The sequence below is a fragment of the Sparus aurata genome, chromosome 16, assembly GCF_900880675.1.
Source record: "Sparus aurata chromosome 16, fSpaAur1.1, whole genome shotgun sequence".
NCBI classification, from domain to species: domain Eukaryota; kingdom Metazoa; phylum Chordata; class Actinopteri; order Spariformes; family Sparidae; genus Sparus; species Sparus aurata.
In genome coordinates this window covers 20,250,893-20,275,159 of record NC_044202.1, presented here as the reverse complement: position 1 = coordinate 20,275,159, position 24,267 = coordinate 20,250,893, and the positions used below count along the sequence as shown (strand labels likewise).

At 41.9% G+C, this 24,267-nt stretch overlaps 1 protein-coding gene across 10 annotated transcripts in view; it reads left to right on the top strand.

Moving 5' to 3' along the window:
* The window catches only part of kiaa1109 (KIAA1109 ortholog), a 76,428-nt gene that overhangs the window by 14,236 nt on the left and 37,925 nt on the right, over positions 1–24,267 (top strand). For 8 of the 10 annotated variants that reach the window (XM_030443535.1, XM_030443541.1, XM_030443537.1 and 5 more), the window contains exons 12-45: positions 1,509–1,587; positions 2,363–2,454; positions 2,598–2,715; positions 2,880–3,035; positions 3,686–3,783; positions 4,015–4,199; positions 5,047–5,153; positions 5,264–5,484; positions 5,628–5,846; positions 6,014–6,151; positions 6,773–6,949; positions 7,290–7,418; positions 8,027–8,146; positions 8,248–8,573; positions 9,769–10,019; positions 10,442–10,682; positions 10,864–11,355; positions 12,624–12,891; positions 13,017–13,154; positions 13,339–13,409; positions 14,080–14,253; positions 14,737–14,857; positions 15,128–15,277; positions 16,071–16,198; positions 16,365–16,567; positions 16,889–17,089; positions 17,227–17,438; positions 18,749–18,900; positions 19,631–19,781; positions 19,912–20,064; positions 21,141–21,381; positions 21,643–21,791; positions 23,175–23,406; positions 24,073–24,234. In XM_030443535.1, coding sequence (XP_030299395.1) covers positions 1,509–1,587; positions 2,363–2,454; positions 2,598–2,715; positions 2,880–3,035; positions 3,686–3,783; positions 4,015–4,199; positions 5,047–5,153; positions 5,264–5,484; positions 5,628–5,846; positions 6,014–6,151; positions 6,773–6,949; positions 7,290–7,418; positions 8,027–8,146; positions 8,248–8,573; positions 9,769–10,019; positions 10,442–10,682; positions 10,864–11,355; positions 12,624–12,891; positions 13,017–13,154; positions 13,339–13,409; positions 14,080–14,253; positions 14,737–14,857; positions 15,128–15,277; positions 16,071–16,198; positions 16,365–16,567; positions 16,889–17,089; positions 17,227–17,438; positions 18,749–18,900; positions 19,631–19,781; positions 19,912–20,064; positions 21,141–21,381; positions 21,643–21,791; positions 23,175–23,406; positions 24,073–24,234 — 6,055 coding nt within the window. The remainder of the gene's footprint in view (positions 1–1,508; positions 1,588–2,362; positions 2,455–2,597; positions 2,716–2,879; positions 3,036–3,685; positions 3,784–4,014; positions 4,200–5,046; positions 5,154–5,263; positions 5,485–5,627; positions 5,847–6,013; positions 6,152–6,772; positions 6,950–7,289; positions 7,419–8,026; positions 8,147–8,247; positions 8,574–9,768; positions 10,020–10,441; positions 10,683–10,863; positions 11,356–12,623; positions 12,892–13,016; positions 13,155–13,338; positions 13,410–14,079; positions 14,254–14,736; positions 14,858–15,127; positions 15,278–16,070; positions 16,199–16,364; positions 16,568–16,888; positions 17,090–17,226; positions 17,439–18,748; positions 18,901–19,630; positions 19,782–19,911; positions 20,065–21,140; positions 21,382–21,642; positions 21,792–23,174; positions 23,407–24,072; positions 24,235–24,267) is intronic. The other 2 variants (XM_030443533.1, XM_030443542.1) reach the window with 2 other exon arrangements.

Below are 24,267 nucleotides of genomic sequence, written 5' to 3'. Positions count from 1 at the left end.
AATGAGCAAAGCTCCCAGGTCTCTCCTTCTTCCTCTCTGCTGCGCTGCAGCCATGCCTTCAAAGCCCCTCCCCACAGAGGAGTTGGCCATGCACAAGCAGGCTTGTAACCACGGTAACAGAGAAAGCCAGATAACCAAGATGGTGCATTCAAAAACAACAATGAAATTGCCCTGATTGTTCTATTTCTGATCAATACAACTAAATTAAAATTACAAGTGCCTGATGGCAAGTCACTGTAGTAACCCCAGTTACAAATGATATTATTCACATTGCGGTAGACGGAATTACCAGGTAATCATTACCCGGTGCAACTGCATGCTGCCTTTCTGAAACATGAGTAACGTTATTTCTCTAAACCACTTCAACCACTTCAGAGCGTACTGAACATAAACATTATAACTGGCCGGTCACTTGAAAGACACTTTTGCTAACCAGTAGCCATAAAGACAAAGCTAAACACCGGAGTTAACATACAAGCTAACAAGCTAGGTTTACCAGCAAGCTACTACCTTGACTGCAACATTGTACAGCGAGATGCGTTATTGCCAGTATTACTGTAACTGCTGCCACCATAGCCTTGTGGTTAAAACATAGAATGAAACATGTATCAAGCTGGGGTCCTTACTTGTTCAGCAGAAAAGCAGCCAACTTTGCCTAGCTCATGAGTCCTTACAAATCCTGCAGCACCCTCCATCTCTGAAATGACGCTTCAATATTTATTCTTGTTTTCTCTCTGGCACGGTCCAATTCTTTGTTTTTACACTGCTTTTCTTCGTCAGTCTTCTTATTTCTTCTCTTTTTTAACGTGGGCCACAGTGGGGCATTTTTCGGCTTTGTTGTTGTCTGTTCTCCGCCATCGTTTACAGTTTGGGCTTGAGCTTGAATGTATCTGACCAGGTGAGAGAAGGTACTGCGCCCACGCGGGGGAGGGGCACTGCTCAGTAAGCGCTGCGTGAGGGATGCTGGCTGCCAGCAGCATATGCACATGACTGATTGACACTTCTCAGACGCTCCCCTTGGCTCTGATTGGTTGTGTTGATTCGGGAGCATTGGATTCTTGCAAATCAAATTACGTCTCCTGGGTGGAGCCACAGACAGTGGATTTTTACACAGCTGACCTGTATCTTATTCTACTGTCGGATCATGATGACAATTTTAGCAAATATAACAAAAATTGTTAGAGACTGCAGTTTTAAGCTATTGGTTCATGTTTTATGCTTTTTCAAATTTTTGTCCTCCTTCAGCAAAGGGATTCACACAAAGCTAAGAGTGTGAAGTGCATGCTAAATATCAACATGAATGGATGATGATTAAAAGTGTAAAATGGCTTCAGTCAGGGAGGGACTGTTAATTACTGTTTATTACCTCTTTTGAAAATTTTTTTGAACATTTGTTCCAAGTAGTGACTTTCTGTAATTTTTTAAGGCAGTACAGCAGCTTCTGTTAATAATGATTTTCTTTTTGCTATCTATCTCCCTCCATGCTCTGTCTTTATTCTTGTTACTAGGAAACCAATGCCATCCATGTGAATGTAGGTGCAGGCTCTTACCTGGAAGTGAACATCCCCATGACTGTAGGAGAGAACGGTGAGTGTGTGTTTCAAAGACCAGCTGTCCCACTGGTCCTTGTGAATTTAGATTTTTATTTGTTTAACATATTTATGTTCCATTGGCGCGGCAGCTGTAAATCAGTCACTTGTCTAATGATGAGAATTGGTAAATCACCAAGCTCCGACACTATATTTCTTCTAGACATTCTTTATTGCTTCCAAGCAAGAGTCACACACCGGTGGAGCATAGATGTTGACTGAGGAGAGGTAGTCTTTCCTCAGCTTTTATAATAATTAGGAATAATACATTCATTTTGTAACAGTCACAAGAATACGTATGATCTCTTTCGAAACACTATTTCAATCATCTCCACCTCCATCTCATGTTACACATACACTTCTTATACACTTCAACCACTGCTGTGTTTCGTAAGTCAACCTAAGATCAAAACAGAGACTTTACTAACCCACTTCAGGATGAACTCCTTACCTAAGTTCCTTTATGTACATTTTCACAGCACATTAGCCCACAAACAATACATGAATACATCCATTCACACTCTGCAACCACATAGGTATCACAATACAGAATTCAGGTTGGAAGCACGCCAACAATAAGATTTGACTTTCTTTGGTGGTTGTTAGGGCTAGGTGAGCCCAGGTATGAATGGTTGTTGGATGAGAGGTGAAACGTCTTCATGAAACTGAAACAAGGAAAATTCAATAAATATATTGCTTAAAAGAAAAAAAACTTGACTCCAGCCTTGAGTCCTGAGATTTTATAGCCCTGCTTTTCTCTCCTCTGCCCTCAGGCTACTCTCCTACCATCAAAGGCCAGCTGCTTCATGTGGACACCACTAGCAGCATGCAGTACAGAACTCTTCTGGAGGCAGAGATGCTGGCTGTAAGTAGCAGGCAATTGTATGAGAAGCTTCTCAGTTGACTCTTCAGACAGAAAAGTAAAAAAAAAAATCACTCCATCCACTTAAAAGAAACAGAGGGGAAAATCAATTCTGCGAGTAGTGAAATGGTGTTTTATGGTTTCAGTTTCATGTCATAGCCAGCTATCCTCGGGTGTGGAACATGCCTCAGTCATGGCAGTGTGAGATTGAGGTGTACAAGGCCACCTACCACTTCATCTACGCCCAGAAAAACTTCTTCACAGGTGAGTCCTTTAATATATTGTCAGAACTGAAGAGAGTAGAACCTGTGCACAATAATTAGCAAATTAGTTCATTAGCATTAGCATTTAGCGTTTAGCATGTCAATAATGAAACGCATGTAAAATCAAATTTTTTCAATCAGTCACCGACTTTTCTTTCCTTTTAGATTTGATCCAGGACTGGGCGAGTGACAGTGCCCCAGATATCTACTCTTTCGTGCCCTATTCCTGGAAGTTTAAGATCCTTTTCCACCAATTTGAGATGATCTGGGCAGCAAACCAGCACAACTGGATTGACTGTTCCACCAAGCAGCAAGAGAATGGTGAGTAAAACGTGCTCTTAGTTCAGATGCAAAACACTATACACTCACCAAATTAATAGAGTCAGGCGGATGAAAAGAGAAAACAAAGACATTTTTACCCATTGATTTTCTATCCTTTGATATTTTTTATGCCAGTTGAATACGAAAACAGTTATACAGCTTTCCTCTGCATTTTGGAAAGCAAGTTTTGTCTGGCTAATTAACAGAAATACAAAACAATGCAATACAATACAATAACAAAAGACAAACTGGAGCTATAAAGAGAAGAAGATGAAGTATGGTGTAAGTGACACAGCTAAAAGAAATAAAATCTGCTGTAAAGGGTGAAGCTATATTTAGAAATTGCCATGTAGAAAAAACATGAATGAAATCCTTCATAATTAGTAATTGGGTGATAAAGCTTTGCAGTTTGCAGTTTAACAAATAGACCGAGTGTTATATACTGTATGTCTTTTGAATTAGCATTATTTTTTGCATTCATGCAAAACTAAAATACCCCCAGTCCGGCATGAAAGCTTTCGATAATTTTTTGCTTTAACACTGGAATGTCCATGACAGGATACTGTGGCTATATTAAGTTGTGACATATTGTTACAGTATATACTACCATCCACTCTACTCTAATCAGTTGCATTATTGACCTTCTATAGTGTACCTGGCAGCGTGCGGCGAGACACTCAACATAGACTTCACTTTGCCTTTCAATGAGTTTGTTCCAACCACCTGCCATACCCGCTTCAGCTTGAAGGTTAGTCATACCTAAATGGGTAAGTGAATGTGATTTGTTCTTAGAATAAATGTTTATCTTTTTTTTTTGACTGTGATTGTAAAGAGGTTTTCTGTCTGGAAAAATTATCCTATACATATATGACTACACACAATAGTAGTTATAAGCTGTTTTTTGAAATTCAGTTGGCGTCAAAGTATTAAAGTATCTATGTGTGGGTATATATATGTATATGTGCCTTGTCCTCCTCAGGCAGAGGACACAGACATGCGACTGTCCCTGCCGGAGTGCCACCCGAGCCGCTACCCCCTTCTCACCCTGGCCAAAGATTACCAGAACATAAAGCTGCCCCCAGATATGTTCATGCCGGGCGAGAACCAAGGAGCTCCCCCTTCCAAACCGGTCAAGTCCCGCTGGAGAAACATCACCCATGCAGAGTGAGTTGAATTCTTTCTGTCTGGTTGTGGGTGAGAGCAAAGAGTAGGATGATTCATCGTTGTAACACTGATTCACATCAATGCTTCGGTAGAAAAGAAATGTTGCCAAGGTAGTAGGTGGTAATTTCCAGTAAATGTGCGACTCACCTTCAATTTTCATGCTTTGCTTTTTCAATAGTATGTTTGTGTAGGTTTCTGTATGTGTCTTCTGTCTTTAAAGGAAGTGTAATAGCCTGTTTATCAGAACTACTTCGATCCGACATTGTTCCATTTAGCATCCCCAGTTGTGTGAAGTTTTTCATGTTTCGGTATCCTTTATTTGAGATAAACATAAGAGGTATAAACTCATCTTCAGGGAGCTTCCACTAGTGATTTCTTACCAGTCTTTTTGTACTTTGACCCTTTCTTATGTGTAGAACTGTTCTACATCCATCTTAGTCTGCATCCCTGTTGTAGAACGTTACAGAGGAGGGTCTATTTCCATATTGTAAGCATCGCTCTAAGAGTTCAAAGAGCTGCTTGCTAGTTGGGTAGCACATTCATTGTGCACTCTGAACGTAATAACTTAACATCACATGATTTGTAATGTATAGACCAGAGCCAGACTATGTTGGTGAAGCACTGCGATAGACCCACTAACCCCCTGGGAGGTTATGGTCAAATTCTGTCTGAAACAGTGCACCCTGTGTGGCAGAGAAATCGTGCGCGATCCATTTGCTGTCTCTTCACTTTTACTGTTGATCCTCAGTTCGTAAAGCCGTCAATGGACTGGAAAATTCACTAGAAATGATGATAAACTGCATTATGACTGTGTGCTGAGCCTACATGTTTTTCTTCCTCACATCAGAGCCGGCTGGGTGGATTGCTGGAGTGTGCCCAACTTCTTGCTCATCATTGACTACACCTGGCACCCCATCTATCCCCAGAAGGCTGATGAGCAGCTGAAACAGTCGTGTAAGCTCGCCTCTTCGGTGTCAGTTCCAGCCAGCCAAGAGAGACAACCATTTACCTATATCTTAAAAAGCTATTGTGTTTCCTAACTTGCCTGCAATTTGTGTCTGAAGTGTCTGAGATGGAGGAATCCATGCTGTCAGCTCTGCGTCCCCCAGAACACGCCAATGCCCTACCGCGCTATACAGCCACATCTGCTTCGGCTGCCCACAACCGCATGCCCACTGACCCCTCAGAGCTCCCCCCAGACAGACTTCACGTGGAGATGGAAATGTCCCCTGATTCTCAAATTATCCTCTACGGGCCTTTGCTCCGAGCACTGATCTCCATCAAGGTACGGAAATGCTCCAGTTAGTTCGTAATAAAGTTCTATGCTTTGGATGATAATGAGACCACCAGAAAAGTATGTATGTAATCTTGTCAGTTAGAAGTCTACACAGCTCATTTGACTAACCGTCCTGTCCTCTGCTGGCACAGGAAAACTATTTTGGTGAGGACGACATGTACACAGACTTTGAGGAGATTGTGTCCAGCCCCGTGTTGTCCACCTCCACCTCCTCAGGCCTCGGCTGGTCTCCTCTGGGAATGGAAGACAGCGAACAGAATGAAACCTCCAACATCCATCCCCTGGACCTGCGCCCCTGGGACATCACAGTCTACATCAACCTTTACAAAGTCCACGGCCGACTGCCAATGGTAAAATGGATGGCTTCCGGTTAACATTAGTTCACTTTTTATTATATACTTGTATTACTTTCTGATGTAAACCTGCCTGCCATGCTTCTTAAGTTGATTGTGTTTATGTTTGGGAAAACAGCTTGATACATAAATCCACGTTTTCTCACTTTTCACGCTGCCTCTAGCACTGCAGCAGCGAGGGGCCCGAAGGTCCGTCCGGCTTCCTCGAGCGTCTGTGTTTTGAGATGAAAAAGGGTTACAGGGAGACGATGCTTCAGCTGCTCCTGTCTCCCATTCACATCTTCATCAGTGACAACTACCAGGTCAGAAGCTATACGTACTTGATGGGATGCACTGCTAATTACGGGTCCATAGAGTGCTGTCATTGCCTTTGTTTAGATTTTATCTGTAGGAAATTGCGACAGAAAAAGATAACGTGATATCCAGAAACACAAAAAAAATGTTACATGTTGGCCCCTACTTTCATCATTTAATTTCAAAAGGTAAGCAAGACAGTGTAATCCAGCACAGTAACACAAATTTAAACTATGTGGAATATCTCACACGTGAAAAGGCTGAACATTTCATACACAATTATTCTTTAATCTGGTTACTGTTGTCTTTAGAAAATACCCAGAGTAAAGCTTGCGGATCATTGTTACGTAATAAAAAACATGCTCTACACCAGCCCCATGTTTGCACAAGCACCTGCATATTGTGTAACCACACAGAATTTCTAAGCTTCAGCAATGAGTCGGATCCTATTTGCTGCACAGAGTGAATATCTTTCCGTTATCCCCGACAAAGAATGTGTAGCCCTCATCTCTTTCTTCCAGTGAGATATCAATCTCTTTCTCTATGGCATGTGGAGGGGTTTCATTGGGTTTTCCCAGAGATGTAAGATTAGAAATATAAGCGTGTGTGACTGTCCTGTTTGCCCACAGCGTCCCACAGCAGACAGCGTGTTGAGGGATGGCCACCTGAGTCTCTCTGGCCTACAGATGAGGGCCCATGCCATGTTCTCGGCTCAGGGCCTCCCCCTGGGCAGCGATACGCTGGAGTACGCCTGGCTCATCGACATGCAGGCCGGGGGGCTCACTGGCAGGGTCACTGTTCCACAGGTGGGTGTGTGTGGTTCAAGTAAATGAACAGTTTGGAATGTGGAAGGTTAGATTAGGATTATGATATGAATGTTAAGGTCAGCTAAGTGGGAATGCTTTTGAAATCATGTTTTCTGAAGGCTGTTTGTGTGAACCACCTGTTCAATATAATACAGTCCAATATATCCCTGCAACAGCTTGCAGAAGTGTTTTATTTGATTGTATTATGGTTTAAGGTTTTCTTTGTGCTTTGTCAACCCCCACAATGTACTTATTCTCCTCCTTTTCTTTATTCTGTGCATTAGTATTTCCTGATATTCTGAAGCACTTATCTGCCTGCGTGTGTGACTGTGATTATTAGGTGGCCAGTGTAATCGAGTGGGCTGAGACTTTCCTTTTCCATGGGGTGTCTAGAGAGTTCCAGCTAGAACAACCCAAGCCGTCTGTAATCTGCCAGCATGGCGCTGACCGTCGCATCTGTGATGCCAAGGTACAGACACACCGTATACCATGCAGTTGCTGCACAAGTCTGAGTGTCTTTTCTCCGGTTTTCTCTGCAGACTTTCTAGCATCAGTTTGAACTTGTTGGCAGCTGTGTGTGTCAGAATCTCCCGCCGTAAGCTACTTAATTAGATCATTTTGGCTGAATGCTTTTTTTCTTTTGTTAGATTTGAGTGGTGGTCAAAACTGTACAAGTGGCACCAGATAAGAAAAAGAAACCACTGTGAACTTTCTCTAATCATGAGAGACAAGACAATCTTTTTTCACTGCTGGAGAGACTGAAATGTCCTCCATCACAAAACTATTCATCTACTCACAACAGCTATACATGGCATACGTCCCTAACACTGTGATGTACGAAGCGATGTTGAGACATTCCCTCACCATATCTGTTTTACAAGATGTCTTGTTTGTATGCAAATACTGACAAGAATGTTTTTTTAAAACTCTGCCTGAGAGTGCTCATTAATTTCTGATGAGTGAGCAGCTGCGGCTGCAGGCGATGCAGCAGTATGTAAAGCCTAGCCGCACTAAATTGGGAATGGTTTCCCTGAAGCACTCAAAAGTTTCTGCTACTAAATGATATTTGTCTTTCAGATGAGCTGCCTGCCAGGTCACTGTCGCACATCAGAGGAGCTGAAATACACCATGACCCGACTGGCCATGGATGGAGTCGACCTCTTCATTGTGGAGCATGGCTGTGCTGCTAACATCAAGGCAATTAGCAGCAAACATTCTGTTTTGCTTTCAAGATATTCACTTCGAAAAATGTAACTTATTGTGCGTATCTGTAAAGATCTATTTTTCTCCCTCCCCAGACTTCTGTCATTCGTGTAGCCAACTGCAACCTGCACAACCAGGCGGTGGGGGAGGGCATCAGTGCTGTGGTGCAGGACGTATACATTCGCCAGTACATCGAGCAGCACAGCGAGGCGATCAGGCTGCAGCCATCCGGACAGGGTCAAGGTCTGGGTCAGCCGCTGGGTATGGGTCAGCCCCCTCTGCTGCGACGCTCTGTCTGGCTGGAGGCGGGTTCAGTCAACTTGAACCTCATCACTGCAGACATCGCCCTGGCCACTGACCACCCAGCCAAATGTGAGGTCCAGAGGCAGTTTCTGGAGCTCCACGATGCTCAGACCAAAAGGTAGAAAACTCTGTTGTGTGTTATTTACTTTTCAAGCACGACATTCATTGTCTGTGTGTTGGAGGAAAATATATCTCTTTTTGTGCCTCAGCCACCCTAAAGTATGATTCCAGCATTGTGACAGTTCTAGTAGTTAGTGATGATGTCATTGGCTACTTCTTTCACCTATTTAATTTGTTGTAGCTAAACCACAAAACAGTTTTCTAAAAAAGTGGAAATGACTCACTGTCTGTATCACACCTCTGTATGATGAGTCACTGGTATAGTTAGGCACGTAATGTTAAGTATATCCTTTTAAACTTACTGGGGTGAGATTTTTCTATATACAATGATCTTGCCCATGATGAGTTATAATCAGCTGGTAAATTATCCAACTGCTGTGATAACAGATTCAATAAAATGATTTAAGACCTCATTAAAGGTCTCCAGGGAACTATTTTAGTACAGATGTTCTTGTCTCACTCGTAATAGGACATGATCTTTCTTATTACTTAAACTAATGGTAGTGTGTGTGGGTGTATCTGAGAAAAGGTAAGATATGTGCGTACATTCACGCTTCTAGGAGGGTATGCCAAGACAAAACCTTAGTAGACCAAAGAAGGAGACTTTAAATGTGATCTGTTATTAAGAAAGGAAGACCAGTGTGACATTTAGACAGTTATACAAGTTCCTGATATGTCTGAAATATTAATTCTCACAGACACGGCAACCATAAAGTGTCTTTCAGTGAATCTAGCTACCCTAAATTTTGTTTTTTTTGCTACATCATTCGCTTTGGGGGCGGCAGTAGCTTAGTCGGTAGAGACTTCAGTTCACTTCGGTTCAAGTCCAGCTACAGACCACAATATGGAAAGTGGACTGGTAGCTGAAGAGGTGCCAGTTCACCTCCTGGGTTGCCGCCGAGGTGCCCTTGAGCAAGGCACCAAACCCCCCATGTGCTCCCTGGGCGCTGACATGGCAGCCCACTGCTCCTAGCTTGCTGTGTGTGTGTGTGTGTGTGTGTGTGTGTGTGTGTGTGTGTGTGTGTGTGTGTGTGTGTGTGTGTGTGTGTGTGTGTGTGTATACTTACAATGTGCAGCTAGTGATGGGTTAAATGCAGAGGACAAATTTCAGGTGTGTTTGCATGTTGCATGTACAATATAACTGACAAAATAAAGATTTTTCTTCTTTCATTGTCTTTTCCTCGTCTCCTCAGACTCTGGTTCCTGTGGCCTGAAGAGGCTGGCATCCGCAACAAGCGCAGCAGGAACCGCTGTGGCTGCCTTGGAGGCTGCAGGTTCTTCGGAGGTACCAACATGGGCCTGGACTTCTTCAAGCTGGAAGAGCTGACACCCTCCTCCTCGTCTGCATTCTCTTCTTCTAGCACAGATTCAAACATGTCTTATGGCCAGTCTCTGCTGCAGCCCGGGGAGTGGATTATTACCAAGGAAACACCCAAAGTGGATGGTATGCATTTGCAAAGGTTTTATATCAATTTCCTGATATTCCCCCGAGTTGCTTATGGTCTCATTCTTTTTTTTTTCTTCTTTTTTTACGTGGAACCCAAGCAAGATTAATAATGGTTAAAATGTTAAAATTTTTTCAAAATACGTCTGCAAGCAGCTTCTTTTCCCATACAATGACCCCTGGTAGTAAGAATGCTTCTTTAAAATGAGTTCATTAAATGAGAATTCATTTTATTCTATGATAATATATTGAGCTTTTTCTCAGTATCTTATCTGCCTATGCAGTGGTCCTTAAACAACATGTGACCAGCTCGCCATGAAATACAAATGTATGCATGGGATGCAAAGTACTAAATACAGCCTACTGATACAGGAAAAAAAAATGTTGGATTACCATTTTCTAAAACAAATATGTTTTCTTAGGGAGAGTCATAGGACTGAAGACAGACACACACTCACCGTGCCTGCCCCCTGAGCTGCCTGAAAGGCGAGCTCAGCAACACCTCAGTCTCCAGGTGCCCCAACGGTCACACAGCTCCGCCTCCTCCTCTGAGGAAAATAGTTCCTCTAGCGCTGCTTTGCCCCTCCTAGCTGGAGAGAGGGACACTCCTTCGCCAAGCACAGAGGAACGCATGTTCCCCATGAATGGCAAAAGCCCTGCTGAGTGAGTAACATCCAGAATGATGACTTAAAACTCTGACATCCATTTTTAACATCAGAATTTGTGAGAAAAGAATACAAATACACAAATATAAGAGGTTACAGCATGTAGAAATCACTTAAGCGAGCACAGGCAGCATCTTCATCCTGGGTGTATTTACCTATTTTTTCTTCCTTCCATGCAGTACCCAAGGAGAAGTCCCGGAGCTCTCACCAGTATCACCCAATAGCTCCCAGGACCGCTCTTCAGTGCGCTCACCCCTCTGTTCCCCTCTTAAACGGCAGTCGTCTGTGCAATCAGGTCGACTGGGCAGCACAAAGAGCCTGTCAGCTGCTGTCTTTGCCGATAAGCCTCCACCAGTCCTGTCCGGTGGTGTCCAGTTCAGCAGCGAGGTCTCCCGCAGCGATGAGAACGTCCTGGATTCGCCACGTCAGCGCAGAAGCTACGGCTCATTTCCCTTCACGCCTTCAGCCGACTCCAACACCTTTCATCAGTACCGCTCTGCAGACTCCAGCATGTCCGTGGCGGACAGCGAGGCCTACTTTTCAGCTGCTGAGGAATTTGAGCCAATCAGCAGTGCAGATGAGGGTCCAGGAACGTACCCAGGCCGAAAAAAGAAGAGGAGGCAGCAGATGCAGCAGCCACAGCAGCCCCCGTATCACATGGAGAACTACAGGTCAGCTTAGATGATGATGTGCTTTTGAAAAATGGGGCATGAAATATTCTGCTCAGCCTCATTGGAACACAGAAAAGTTCTCAAAGTTAGAGTTTGAAAATTAGAGAGGAGACTGGGTGCGTAGTTAGATCAAGTACAAGGTTAAGAACGGGATTAGGATGATGGTTGAGTCTAGACAGCTCACAGCTCCCAGTAACTTCAAAGAGTCTCTCATTTCTCATCTGTAAGAGCGGATGAATTAATGACCCATCAAGTGAGTTCTGACCTTGCCACATTGCCTGAAGTGTTACCCTTTTTATTAATGTTAAAGGGGCCACTCTGAAGGATTTTCGTTTTTTGATTTACATTTTAAGACTGTGATGAATACAGAGATTTGATTTTTCATCAAGTGTCTCAAATATCTCAGATCCCTTTTAGCGATGTTACTTTGAAATTCTGATTAATTTTTCTGCGGCCACCTTTTTCTATTACCCCAAAAACTTCTTGCATTTATTGCAGCACTCCTTTTGATTGATACAGCCTCCACACAAACACAAATAATCTTCTCTGTCTAACGTAAGGTTTCAAATGGCACAAGCTAGTGGACTGCTGTTAATTCACTGCTGTTCAATTTTAGACTTAGACAACTTTATTTTGTACAATATCATGTTTATATGTATATACAAGTCTATTCTATTTCTTACCTTTTTAATTATTTTGTTTATATATCGTTATTGTTTTTTGGAATAGTCTGTCCTTTAGCTGCTGTGGCAAACAAATTTCTCCATTTTTGTGGGACAATAGAGGAATACTAATTTTGATTCTGAAACATAAGGCTGAATTCAAAAATAGTAAAGTCTATGCAGGAAAGAGGTGCCTGGCTGGCATCCTGTTTAACAGGTGGTTAATGATGACAGCCATATTTCTATCAACACGTTGCATTTTGAAGTATCTTATTATAAAAGCTTGATGGAAATGGTAAAGTTCGAGTAAGAACTTTGATTTTTGCCTTCACCTAAAAACAGATTATGGGCTTAATGGGAGATGGAAACATCTTCTCTGAATAAGTAAGAAGAAGAATCTGCATCTGCCCTCTGCTTCTGCCCTAGTATTCTGGGGATGTATTGCTATGACTAGATGACAGGAAAAAATTCTGAAATTTTTCACGTCATTTTCTTCTTCTTCTTCATGGAGGTATATCGGCAGTTTGCTAGTAGCTGGTTTTGTTTTTGGTCAAAACTTCCGCTCGACTCTTTATACTGATGTGTAAATACTTTGTTTTATCCCAGTCGGAGCTCCATCTACCACAGTGTCGAGGGTCCTCTCACCTATGTTCTGAACGGGGAGCTGATCACTGAGCCACGCCCCCTGCTCCCGACACTGCCCCCGCTGCCTCCCCATCCCCTGCCCAGCCACACATCCCAGGCCTCCTTCGTCTCAGCGCTCGCCATGGAGGAGGAGAGCTCAGTGGAAGTGGAGAAGACAGCTGAACCCGGCCCTGTGACCCGCCAGCCCCACGTCATGGCCTGCTACCAGAGCTACCTAGCCCAATACCAGGTAAAGTTGTGAGTCATTCAATGGTAAAAAAAAAAAATTGACGCCACCTGAGGTGTAGCCTGGTCTGCAAATGTTTACTGTAATCAGTTTTTGTCCAATTGAAACATTCTTTACTTCTCTGTCAGGTCTCAAATTGGTCTGTTAAACAGCCCACCAATAAGAGGACCTCCAAGTCCTCTCTGCACCGCCCCCTGGATTTGGACACACCCACGAGCGAGGAGAGCTCTGCCTCATTTGACCAGCTCTCTGTCCCCAGCTTTAAGGTCTTTTTAAATAACAGTCTTTGAATGTAGGGAGGTTATTGGCTCCCTTACCATGTGACACTTTAGTTTATCTTAACAATTTTGAAGAGGTATTGACTCTTGAAATGGTCAAATGTTATATATTCATTCCTAATACACCCTTGTACACCAATTTGTATTTATAACGTTTTCTTTTATGTTACAGGTGATAAAGCAGGGCCTCTCAGCCAGCTCTTTACTGGACCGAGGAGTTCAGCTGATGGGAGAGAACAACAGGTATTTAAGCCACTTTGCTTTCTCTTTCTCCCTCTTACCCTATAAATTAACAAGAGCAGTGTAGTTTACAATTATCATTTGAACAGGGCTTTGCGATATGAATAAAATCTCATATCCCACTATAGGTCATTTCACATATTCAAATTTTTGTTGAATTTGATGAATATGGGTGGTTTCTCTGGTCTCTTTTAAGGATCTTCATACCCAAATCACGTCCATATGACATAAGTAGCCTCTATCTTTTAAGTACAAGCTATCCTTCATGTTTGTTTTGGCTTCTCGTTTTCACAGTCCTTGTTCAGAATGTTTTCATACTGGTCCATGTTAACTCTCCTCTGTGTTTGTCTGTGTTGCCTTCATGCATTGTCTGAAATTAAGTAGAATATGGCCAGTATGATTTGCAACACAGCAAAATAAATGATAGAGCACAATATAGAAACAACAGACATTTATCATCACAAATAATGTGTCGTCATATTGCACAGCCCTACTGAGAACTCAAGAAAGTGCGTTTCCTTTTTTAGCTTTTATATAGCTCAGTATTCTCAGCAGCACCCGAATGATGTTTTGCTTCACACTGTCCTTTCAAGTAGCAACCTATCTACTAGATGTGTTTTGTGTCATGAATATTAAACATATGATCAGAGAATATCTCTTTGTTCCTTCTCAGTACACCATACACCCCACTGGATAAGCGAGCCATGGAGAACACAGATGAAGACACAACAACAGATGACTGGACTCTGGAGCAGCCATTGGCTCAGACCAGGACCACTGCCATCGTGGAGGTGAAGGGAGCTATCAATGTGGTGCTCACACCCCTTGTGGCTGAATCCCTGGACAGGTAGGAACCATCCCTGATATATTTTTCTTTTTATGTCTGTCGTCTCACTATGTCCTGATTTAAAATATAATTTGTATTTGGTCTGCTTTTCATGCTGCTTTATTGGCCACACATCCTTCAAACTAGGTTTTCAGTCTCAGTTTGAGAACCCTGATGAGAAATGTGATACTTGGCTGACCCTACGCCTTGCTCACATTGCACACTCTTAAGATTTTTTTTTTTTTAGCTTGAAGCTAAGATTTGATGTAAAGCCAAGTTATATCCCAATGCACACTACATATTGGATATAACAGTCTGCTGACAGTACTCCAGAGTCTGGTCTCGCTCTTGGTTATCTTCCAGTGTGAATTTTTCTAGTTTGCCAAAAATTAACACTACTGGGTTTAAAACTGTCTTACAAGTACTTAGCTCTTGGCTAGTGCAGCGTTGGGATGGGTTGTCTTTGTTTCACTACAGCTTGTCTTTCTTTTTGTGACCTTTCAGGTACATTGAATCTATGGTCCACTTTGCGAGTATCCGTCATCCTGCAGCTATTCTGGATGACCTTCATGGAAAAGTCCTGAATGAAGCCTATCAGATCAGCAAGTCTACAGTCACGGAGTCTGTAAGTTCAACAGAGCAACAGAGCAGTACTAAAGCTTGATATTTATTATTCAGCACAGTTTTTTTAAGTTGACCTGTAGTTGAAAGGGTTTAAGAAGCACATAACTGGATGGAAAAGCTTTAATTCTTTGTATTATAACAAATGTGTCAATTATTTATCAACAGTTTGAATAAAGTGTTTGTGTTTTCAATGTTTTGAGCTTACCAATTTTAAAAGTGGCTTTGTTGCCAAAGTACCGATGTCCAACTCTTTTGGACCTGATTCACACAGAGCCAAACAGGCAAGCAGGAGCACAAGCTGTCCAAGACCGAGGGCACGACCCCTGGCTCCCTCAACATCTCCCATGGCCAGACAGACCTGTCTGTCAAACCAGATAATGTGAAAATCAAGGGCCTCCAAGCCAACGTCTCCATTCCCAAGGTAAGAGCCGTGACCCTGAATAATGAGAGGCCAGCAGTTTTTCCCTGAAACTGTGCTCCGAGCAGGACAGTTTCAATAGTAAGCGCAGAGTTGTGAGCGCTGGTGTAGATCACTTAACATTTGAACACTGAATATAGGAAGTTCTCAGCTTTTGTGTAGAATAATGATAGTGGGTCAACTAACTGGGCAACACGTCTATAGGGGTGTTTCCATGCAAAGGTTCCACAAATTTTAACAGCATTTTGAGAAAATAGGCACAAAAAATATGTGTATGCTTGTTTCCATTTCGTTGTTTCATTTCAACTTCCACATTGTGAACATTATTCACCTTTTTGCAAAATTGTAGAAATTTTTCAGATGTTGCTGCTTAAATCAACCTTTTCTAATGCAATACTTCAAAATGCATATAAAAATAAATTGATGGAAACATGGCTTATAAAATGTTGGTATATTATTACTATCTTTTTTATTTCACTGAATTTGAAAGTGTGAATGGATATATAACATATTCTTGTTACTATTGATTATTCTATTGCCCTCTGGATATCTTCACAAAGAGAAATACCAAAATAAATCTTGCATTTGGGAAAAGTAGCCTCACACACAGTATGACTATTTTGTTTTGTTATTGTGGAGCAATAATGTGACTTATAAAGAGCTTCTTGTGGGCACCGCCATTATTTATGTCCATAACATTGGTCTTTTTTTTAACCAGCAACATTTTAAAGCACAGTGGGGTTTTCAATCAGTTTGAATTAGCTGGAGCTTTTTGTTTTGTTCTCTCCTCCTGCAGGTGAACCTTTGCCTCCTGCAGGCTTCCGTAGAGGAAGGGTCACCCTCTTGCTCCAATAAGAGCGTCACACACGTGTCTCTGGTGGCGCTGTGCTTCGACAGGATTGCCACCCAGTTCAGAATGAACAGGTAATACGTCAACTATTTCTTATGTGTGTGTGTGTGTGTGTCTGCTGAAACATTTAGTTGTGGTTGATTGGATGTATTTTTCTCACCTAAAGAACAATTGAGCAGCACTTACCTGAAGAATTTTGTTTTTTATTCACAATAAACATTTTCTTCCCGCTCCTTTCAGGGGTATTGTCGAGGAGACACCCAACACCACAGAACATGGCCGACCATCTGTCATGTTGGAGAAGTATGCCGCAGCCACCAAGATGCAGCCACAGTCTTCGGGCTCGCTCCGCTCCAATGCAGGCATCGAGAAAGGCAAAGAGATAGCCGCCAGGCTCAACATTCACCGTATCCACAGCCAGCTGCGAGGCCTTGACTCCACAGGTCAATTGTGGTGAAATATAGCCCTGTTTGATCCCTTGTGCCACTATTTGAAGTGGTTCACTGTCCTTTTGTATGACCTGCAACCTCTCTGTTAATGTGCTGTATGACTTGGCCCCAAACGGTATGCAAAAGTGCCAATCAAAAATACTTAGACCCTTGGACTTTTTGTGGATTTTGTGTTAGCATGAAGTTCTTTTAAATTACTCCGTTTTCTGATTATTTTGTTCTCCCAAAGCACTTTTCTGTCTAACATTTTTTAAAGAAGAGGAATTCCAGTGAAGTGTATAAACAGTTGTTTGTTTGTTTTTTATCCTTTCTTAGACATTGGTACATGTGCCATCACAGCCATCCCTTTTGAGAAGTCCAAAGTGCTGTTTGGCCTAGAAGAACTGGAGGAGTTCTCACTGGTGGATGAAACTGATACCCAGGCCACAGCTGCCGACTTTGGCCGTTCGACAGCATCTCTTGAGAAATGGGGCTGGATCATGTTTGAATGTGGCATCGAGAACCTCACGGTCAAAGGTAAAGCATCCCAAACTCATCATCACTTACAGTAAGAGCTAAGCATAATAGAACAGGAAAAATGAATTGAGTTGTATTAAGAGGGATGTAAGGAGTTTGTGTACAGATTTGGTAACGTATTACACTTTGTGTTGCAGGGGGCCGTCAGTCAGGAGCCATTCTGTACAATTCATTTGGTGAGATTGGACGCTCAGATGCTGCAGGGAAGACGGGTATGTCTAAGTCGAATGGCTCAACAGGCTCTCAGACAGGAAGTGGTTACAGCACTGACGTCTCTGATGACAACCTGCCACATGATGCAATCAGCCCTGCCTCCGATGTCAACGAGCACTCGGACTCAGATGACCAGGTGACAGTTGAAGAAATGCTCTCTATGTGGCAACAAAAAACATCTCTCCCTCAAAATGATTTTTTTCTCATGTTCAAAAATCTATATCAAATCTGGTTAACCCAAAACATGGATTTTGGGGTACTTTGAGTTTAGGGCTGTGCAATTAATCGAATTTTGATCGTGATTTCGATTTTTGGTTCAAGCGATCTCCAAACTAATGTAATCGAGTTGAAACATTTTATTGCCATTATTCGTTGTACAGTTGGCTTAAAGATTTTCTGAAAGAGACGCACATGCGCAATTCAGTCCCTCCCGCAAAGCATGCATATTTCGAGGTTCTCAGTTACAAAGTGTTTTTTTTTTGGAGAGAAATGCCAAATAAATGCATCACGTTTCCAAACTCAAAAATAATCATTTAAATATACTTGATTATGATTTTTTCCATAATTGAGAATAATTTTAGCTCCACATCCTCTTTTATTTGATTCTTGTGAGGTTGACAAATGCATGAAAGCATTTTTGGATCTGCTGACAGTGACCTCAGACCTAATGATGTGATGACAAAATTAATTATCTTCAAGCCAATTTCCTCTTCATTATCTATCTATTTAATTTTTTTACCCTGTTAAATGGGCCTTTTTTCTCCATCAACGTGGCAAGTTTTTCCTCACTCGTATCGAGGTTCTAAGGAAAGAGGATGTCGTTCACTGTACAGATTGTAAAACCCAATGAGGCAATGTGAATGCGATTTTTGGCTATATGAATACAATTGACCTGATTAGATTTTGATTTGATCTGCACCTGTGAGCTTACTGTTAAAAATGAGTTGACAAGCTCCCAAATTTCACAGAAAGGGCAGGTGATTTTGTTGACAGAGATTCAATGTTTCTGTGCTGTGCAGAAATGCTGATCTGAAACAAAATGAAGGTCAAGTCTTACGTTAAGATTGTGGATTCTTCATCTTTTTTTCCTGTCTTTTGTTTTTATTTTAGTTGTTTTCTGTGTTTATATTTGCAAACTGTCTATTGTCAGTTTTTAATTCAGGTTTGAATAATTATGTTGTTCACACAAAATTAGCTAAACAAGACTGGTTCAATTACACATTAGAAAAGATTTAATTAATTTGAGATAATCACGCTGAGCCTGGTTAGCCTCAGAAGAAATTGAATACAATTTTCAAACTATGAACGATTCACTCTGATCATGAAAATAAGTCATGATTGCAAGTCTAATCTGCAATCAGGCTGAAAGTGAGCTGCAATACTGGAACTCACTCCCACCAGCCAGTCTCATCTACTCGTTAAGCCCTGTTCTCTTGTGCTCTGTAGGATGAAGGTGTAGAGTCAGATGACCTGAAGAAAGACCTCCCCCTCATGCCCCCGCCTCCTGACTCCAGCAGCATGAAGCTGACCATTAGGGAGATCTGGTTCAGTTTTGCTGCTCCCACTAATGTGCGCTCACCCTCACAGGCCATCTCCAGGTACAACTCAACTCACATATATGGACTTCTTTATTCTGCACATGGTTAGAGGAAGTAAAATTTGATGTGCTGTCATAATTAAACTTAATGTGAACTGTAAGGTTGATATGGCACACTGATTAACTGATACCATTTTAAAATGCCACTTCATATTAGAAAGGTTGCCGACCCCTGGCTGTGTTTCTTTAATTATCATTAGAGCAAAGGCGATTATTTCCAATTAAAGCCAAAAATAAGTCCCCATTTATTTCCCTGAAATGATTATTGATGAATGATTGATTGCATCTTGTATTAAATGTAACAAGATACTTTTGACCTGAAATAAGACACATTTACCTTGTAGGATTCTAATTCTTTTGCAGTGAATACTCCAGGTTGATGTTTAATATTTTTTTAAGCTGAACCCTCTCTTGTCTGCCCCTGGCAATGGTTGTCAACTTTGCTGCTGATTTAGACCTGTCAGCCACACAAAACTGGCAGGTTCATTCTGAGCTGTGAGTTTTATTATGACTCAACTAACCAAGTGTGCCGTGTACTTGATGTCTGCAGTTGAGATTAAAGCAACAGAAGTTGGTTCCTATAGAGAACATGGCAAAATCCTCTGACATTATAATACAAATGTTGGAAACTTAGAAATATTGTCAAACAGTATAAATATGTTAAAAAATGTATGAATCAATAGTTGTTATAAGATCATTTAAGATCATCTGACTCTCTTATGTGTTTACAGGCAGTTAAATCTGCTCAGCACAGCCACGCCTGCCATTGGAGCCTGGTTGGTTCCCATCGACCAGCTCAAATCTTCTCTGCGCAAACTGGATATGGAGGGCACACTCCGAGTGTGTGCCGTTATGGGCTGCATCATGACGGAAGCTCTTGAGGTTAGCAATAAATCTATAGACGGACACAAATGATTACAGATAAAGAACGTCCAGTATCATCTGACATCTTAACCTCTATATGCGTTAGTTTGAGACTTTGCTTTTAACAGATTATGTCATTCCCCAACAGAAAAAAAGCATCCACATCCCCATCAGGAGCAAGTACAACCGTGTGACTAAACGAGCGCGCTACCTGCATGAGAATCCCTCCTGTATGCTCTGTAACATTCTTCACCGCTACCTGCAGCAGGCCGACTACTCTGTCATAGAGGAGGCCACCATGGTGAGTGCCTCTGAGGCTTTTTCTTTTTTACAGTACACTGCATCAGTTCAAACTCTCAGATGTTATCCTTACTTATATGGCTGCTAATACTGATTTAGTATGGTATTATTTAGACCAGTGGTTCTCAATTGGTGGGTCGTGACACTAAAGTGGGCCATGGGTCTCGGGCCTTTTGCCCAGGCAAAATAAAATAGTAAGAAAAAAATCCTTTCCTTTTATTTTGTGTCACGTTGCCAAGCAACAAAGAGATTCAGCTGGTGGAGCTGTCATGTGACAGCACGCTGACAAGGAAATTCACGGAGGTAAGTGTCTCCCAGTTCTGGTGCAGCACTGTGATGAGCGAGTATCCTTCCCTTGTCACTCGAGCAGTAAAAACCCTCCTACCATTCAGCACTACCTGTCTGTGAGTGTGGCTTCTCTGCTCTGGTTCAGCTGAAGACAAAACACAGAAACAGACTGGACATTGAGCATGACCTTTGTCTACTACCACTCTAGACTTTGAGACTGTTGTCAGGAGCAAAAAACATCCCCAGTTCTCCCATTAACTCTCCAAAATCAGGTCTATGATGTCAGTGTTACATCTGCAGTAAGGTCGAAGTGAGTGCTGCTTAATTTTCTTCAAAGCACAATGTTTTTCAGTATATACCTACTGTCAAAGTAATTACTAACTAATTAATAACTTTTTGTTTAATTTATTTTGAGTTTGTGGATAAAAACTGCTACTGAAGAAACTGAATTGTTTCCATAGTGCAGTGTTGGTTGTCATAGTTGCACCTCATATTTTTTTTTTATTGCTTGAATAAGTGACTGAATAGTTTTAATAGTACAGTTACTGAAGTCTAATGTACGTTAAATACATTTGAGAAGATGAACATTTTCTTTAATTTTAGTCGCAGCTTGTCATTAAGGGGTGATAGTGGGTCCTGAAGTCAGACCAGTTGAGAACCACTGATTTAGACAATAGCCTCCAATTATTTTAAGTGGTATGGAGTGCTCTTGGCTCCCCTTCACTGTATTAACTAATCATTTTCCGGTGGCACCAATCCAGTCCCTTTCTCTTCTCCTTTCCATTGTAGAATGATGGCGTTCCAGCACTTGTGACTCTAAAGAAAGGTCTGGTTGCTTTGGCCAGACAATGGATGAAATTCATTGTGGTAACTCAGGGCTTCAAGGCAATTGGTCTGATGAGGCCCAATCAGCTTACCAAACCAAAGGAGCCTCAGCAGAGCCTGGGTGAGACAATCTTGGGCCTGGACAACGGTGCTGCACTGCAGAGCGACACCAGCGCAGACGGAGCTGAATTTGAATTTGACGCAGGTGGGAACTTGCAGCTTTCAGTGTGTTAATACAATTTGACCCGCCCATCTGTTCCCACAGATGGACTGTGGAACTCCTAACCTCTACTGCTCATTGCAATAATAAATAAACTGTCACTTGTTGGCAGACTGCAGATTTTGTGTGTGTGTATATGTATATATTTATATTTATATTTATTTATTTGTATGAATGCTCAGATTTAGCTTTTACAGCAGTCACATGATTCTTCTCGGACTTTTATTTTATCTCATTATTGTGAAGCCACAGTGAGTGAACACACCATGTTGCTGGAGGGAGCCTGTAGTCGTCCGCCGCCAAAAGAAGTGAACTCTGGTCCGGTCAGTGGAGTGGAGATCATGAGGAAACTCTCCAAGTCCCATACACAACACGAGTCTGCACTAAGGATAAAGGTACAACTCTGACACTTGTATCTTTGTGTCCCAGTTATCCGTTGTAAATCAATATTCAGTTGCATGAGATGGTACAAGATGGTATACTTACACTTAATAGATGCAGTGTATAATATGCATATGCATTCCTAGGGCTGATCCTACCGTTATTCCCATTACTGATAACTCTACCGATGTTTTTTCGCAATTCTGTCAGCAGCCAGTGAGATAAGTCATAATTAAGACATTTTTTCAGAAGAAAAGTTAAACATTTGCTGGGTCCAGCCTCTTGAATCTAAGGATTTTCTGCTTTTCTTTGTCATTCATGATAGTAAATGAAGATTTGTGCAACAGAAGCGATTTAAAGATGTCACTTTGGGCTCTGGGAAACTAATGAACATTTTGACATTTTATTGACTAAGTGATTCATTTTTTAATAGTGAATATAATCTAAAGATTAATAAATAATGAGAACAGTCATTAGTTGCAGCCACAATTAACAGTTCTGTAGCAATAATGGCAAAAATAAAATGCAAAGAATACACAAAATATATACATAGTTGAAATTATTAGTGGATTGGAAGGAAATTAACAGTTTTGATAAAACAAGGGTTTTTTTTGTTGTTTTTTTAAGTATATTTTTTGGCCTATATATGGCTTTATTGATAGAACAGCTGAAGTTACAACAGGAAACAGGATGAGAGAGAGGAGGAGTGAAACACAGCAAAGGGCCCCAGGCTGAGACTCGGACCCGGGGCTGCTGCAGCGAGGACAAAGCCTCTGTTCATGGGACACCTGCTCTACCAATTGAGCTAAATGGCACCCCAAACAATGTAATTCTTAGAGCAAAAATGCTTAGAATTCACCAACTAGTTTCTTAGTCTTCTGTGATTGTAGACTGGTGATTGAGGATACATTAATTTAGAATGTTGATCAGACAACACAAGCAAAATTGAGACGTCACCTTGAACTCTAGATAACTGAAAGTCATCTTTTACTGTTTTTATGACACAAGGCTAATTAATTAAATAACTAGCAGATATATGTTCATGAAAACACTGATAATTTTAGCATTGTGTAGCACTTTAAAGTATGTAATGTAAAAGCTGACAACATGTCGATGCTGTCCTGACTATGCTGTAAGAGACATGCTTCCAATGCTGGAAGGCCAGGATCAGAGCTGACACCCAGCTGAATTAAACTGTAAAATGTCTGTTTATACCAACTCAGACTCTGTTGAGGTTATTCAGCTCTTTTCTTTAAAAAAAGAAACCTAAACCTTCCCATATAGGATGATGGCTGTCACTTTGTATCGTACTCATCTTTCAACTGTTAAATGCCCCAGGTGGCATAATAGTGTGAACATGACCTCCTCTTACTAATCTGTGCATTCATCATACCCAGGGTTCCCATCCATATCAGTCGCTGAGCTACACCAGCGGTGACACAGCAGCTGACTCACCTGCCCATGTTAGCCGTGCAGGCCTGCAAGCCAAGGACAGCCCTAGAAAAGAGAGCCTCCTGAGCAATCTGACTGGCAGCTTTCGCAGTCTGCACAACCTGCTGGAGGGCATGCCCCAGAGGAACGAGCCGTCTGCCGCCACCGCAGCCAAGAGCAGCTCCCTCACTCGCACAGGTACTGCACCGCTGCTGTGTGGCGCTGCTGGCAAAGTACTAGATTTACTTGACCACAAAGTAAAAGTTACTTGTGCTTAAAGGCTGACATCTGCTGTTCAGTAGTGTGAATAATACCAGACTAAAATAGATGCACAGCTTCATTGAGCATTGCTCGCAGTGAGTGAATATGCAGAGTCAGAGTGCTAGGAGTTATTTCCTTTTTACACGCTCTTAACCTTAAGAATCTGCGAATGTTTGTGGATTTAAAAGTTAAACCTTTTTTGTATTAAATTAAGTTATTGAAAGTGTTTGAACTTACATATTTCAGCAAAGACAAGGGAAGCGTAATTGTGTTGCTTCCTGAAAGCATTAAAGCCACCTTTAAGTTTTTGCAATGCTAGCAAACTGCACCAGAGAGGTAACTAGATATTAAACAAGGCCTATCCTCTGCAAGTTTTGATTCCCAATTGTTATATAAGACAAGTCTTATGTGAGAGAGAGCTTGAAAATTATACAAAACTCGGTCTTTGTTCCAACATTCATAAATCCCAAGATTGAATTTACATTAGCCACATGTGCCTCTATGATGCAAGAAAGTAAGTAATCTATGAGCAGCAGTCGGTATCTGTATGAAAGTCTGTTCCATGATGTAACATGCGCTCAATCTCCTTCTTTTGGGGCTCAGGAAACAGCTTAGGGACAGACATGCTGACAGAGCACCCACTGCTATCAGAGCCCTCCTCCGTCAGCTTTTACAACTGGATGTCCAACGCTGTGGGCAACAGGACGGGGGCTGGAGCCCAGGAGTCCCCAGTTAATCGTTCTCAGCACAACAGCCTGCAGACAGGTCAGACACTGTACTCAGGGTGTGCCCTGTCTA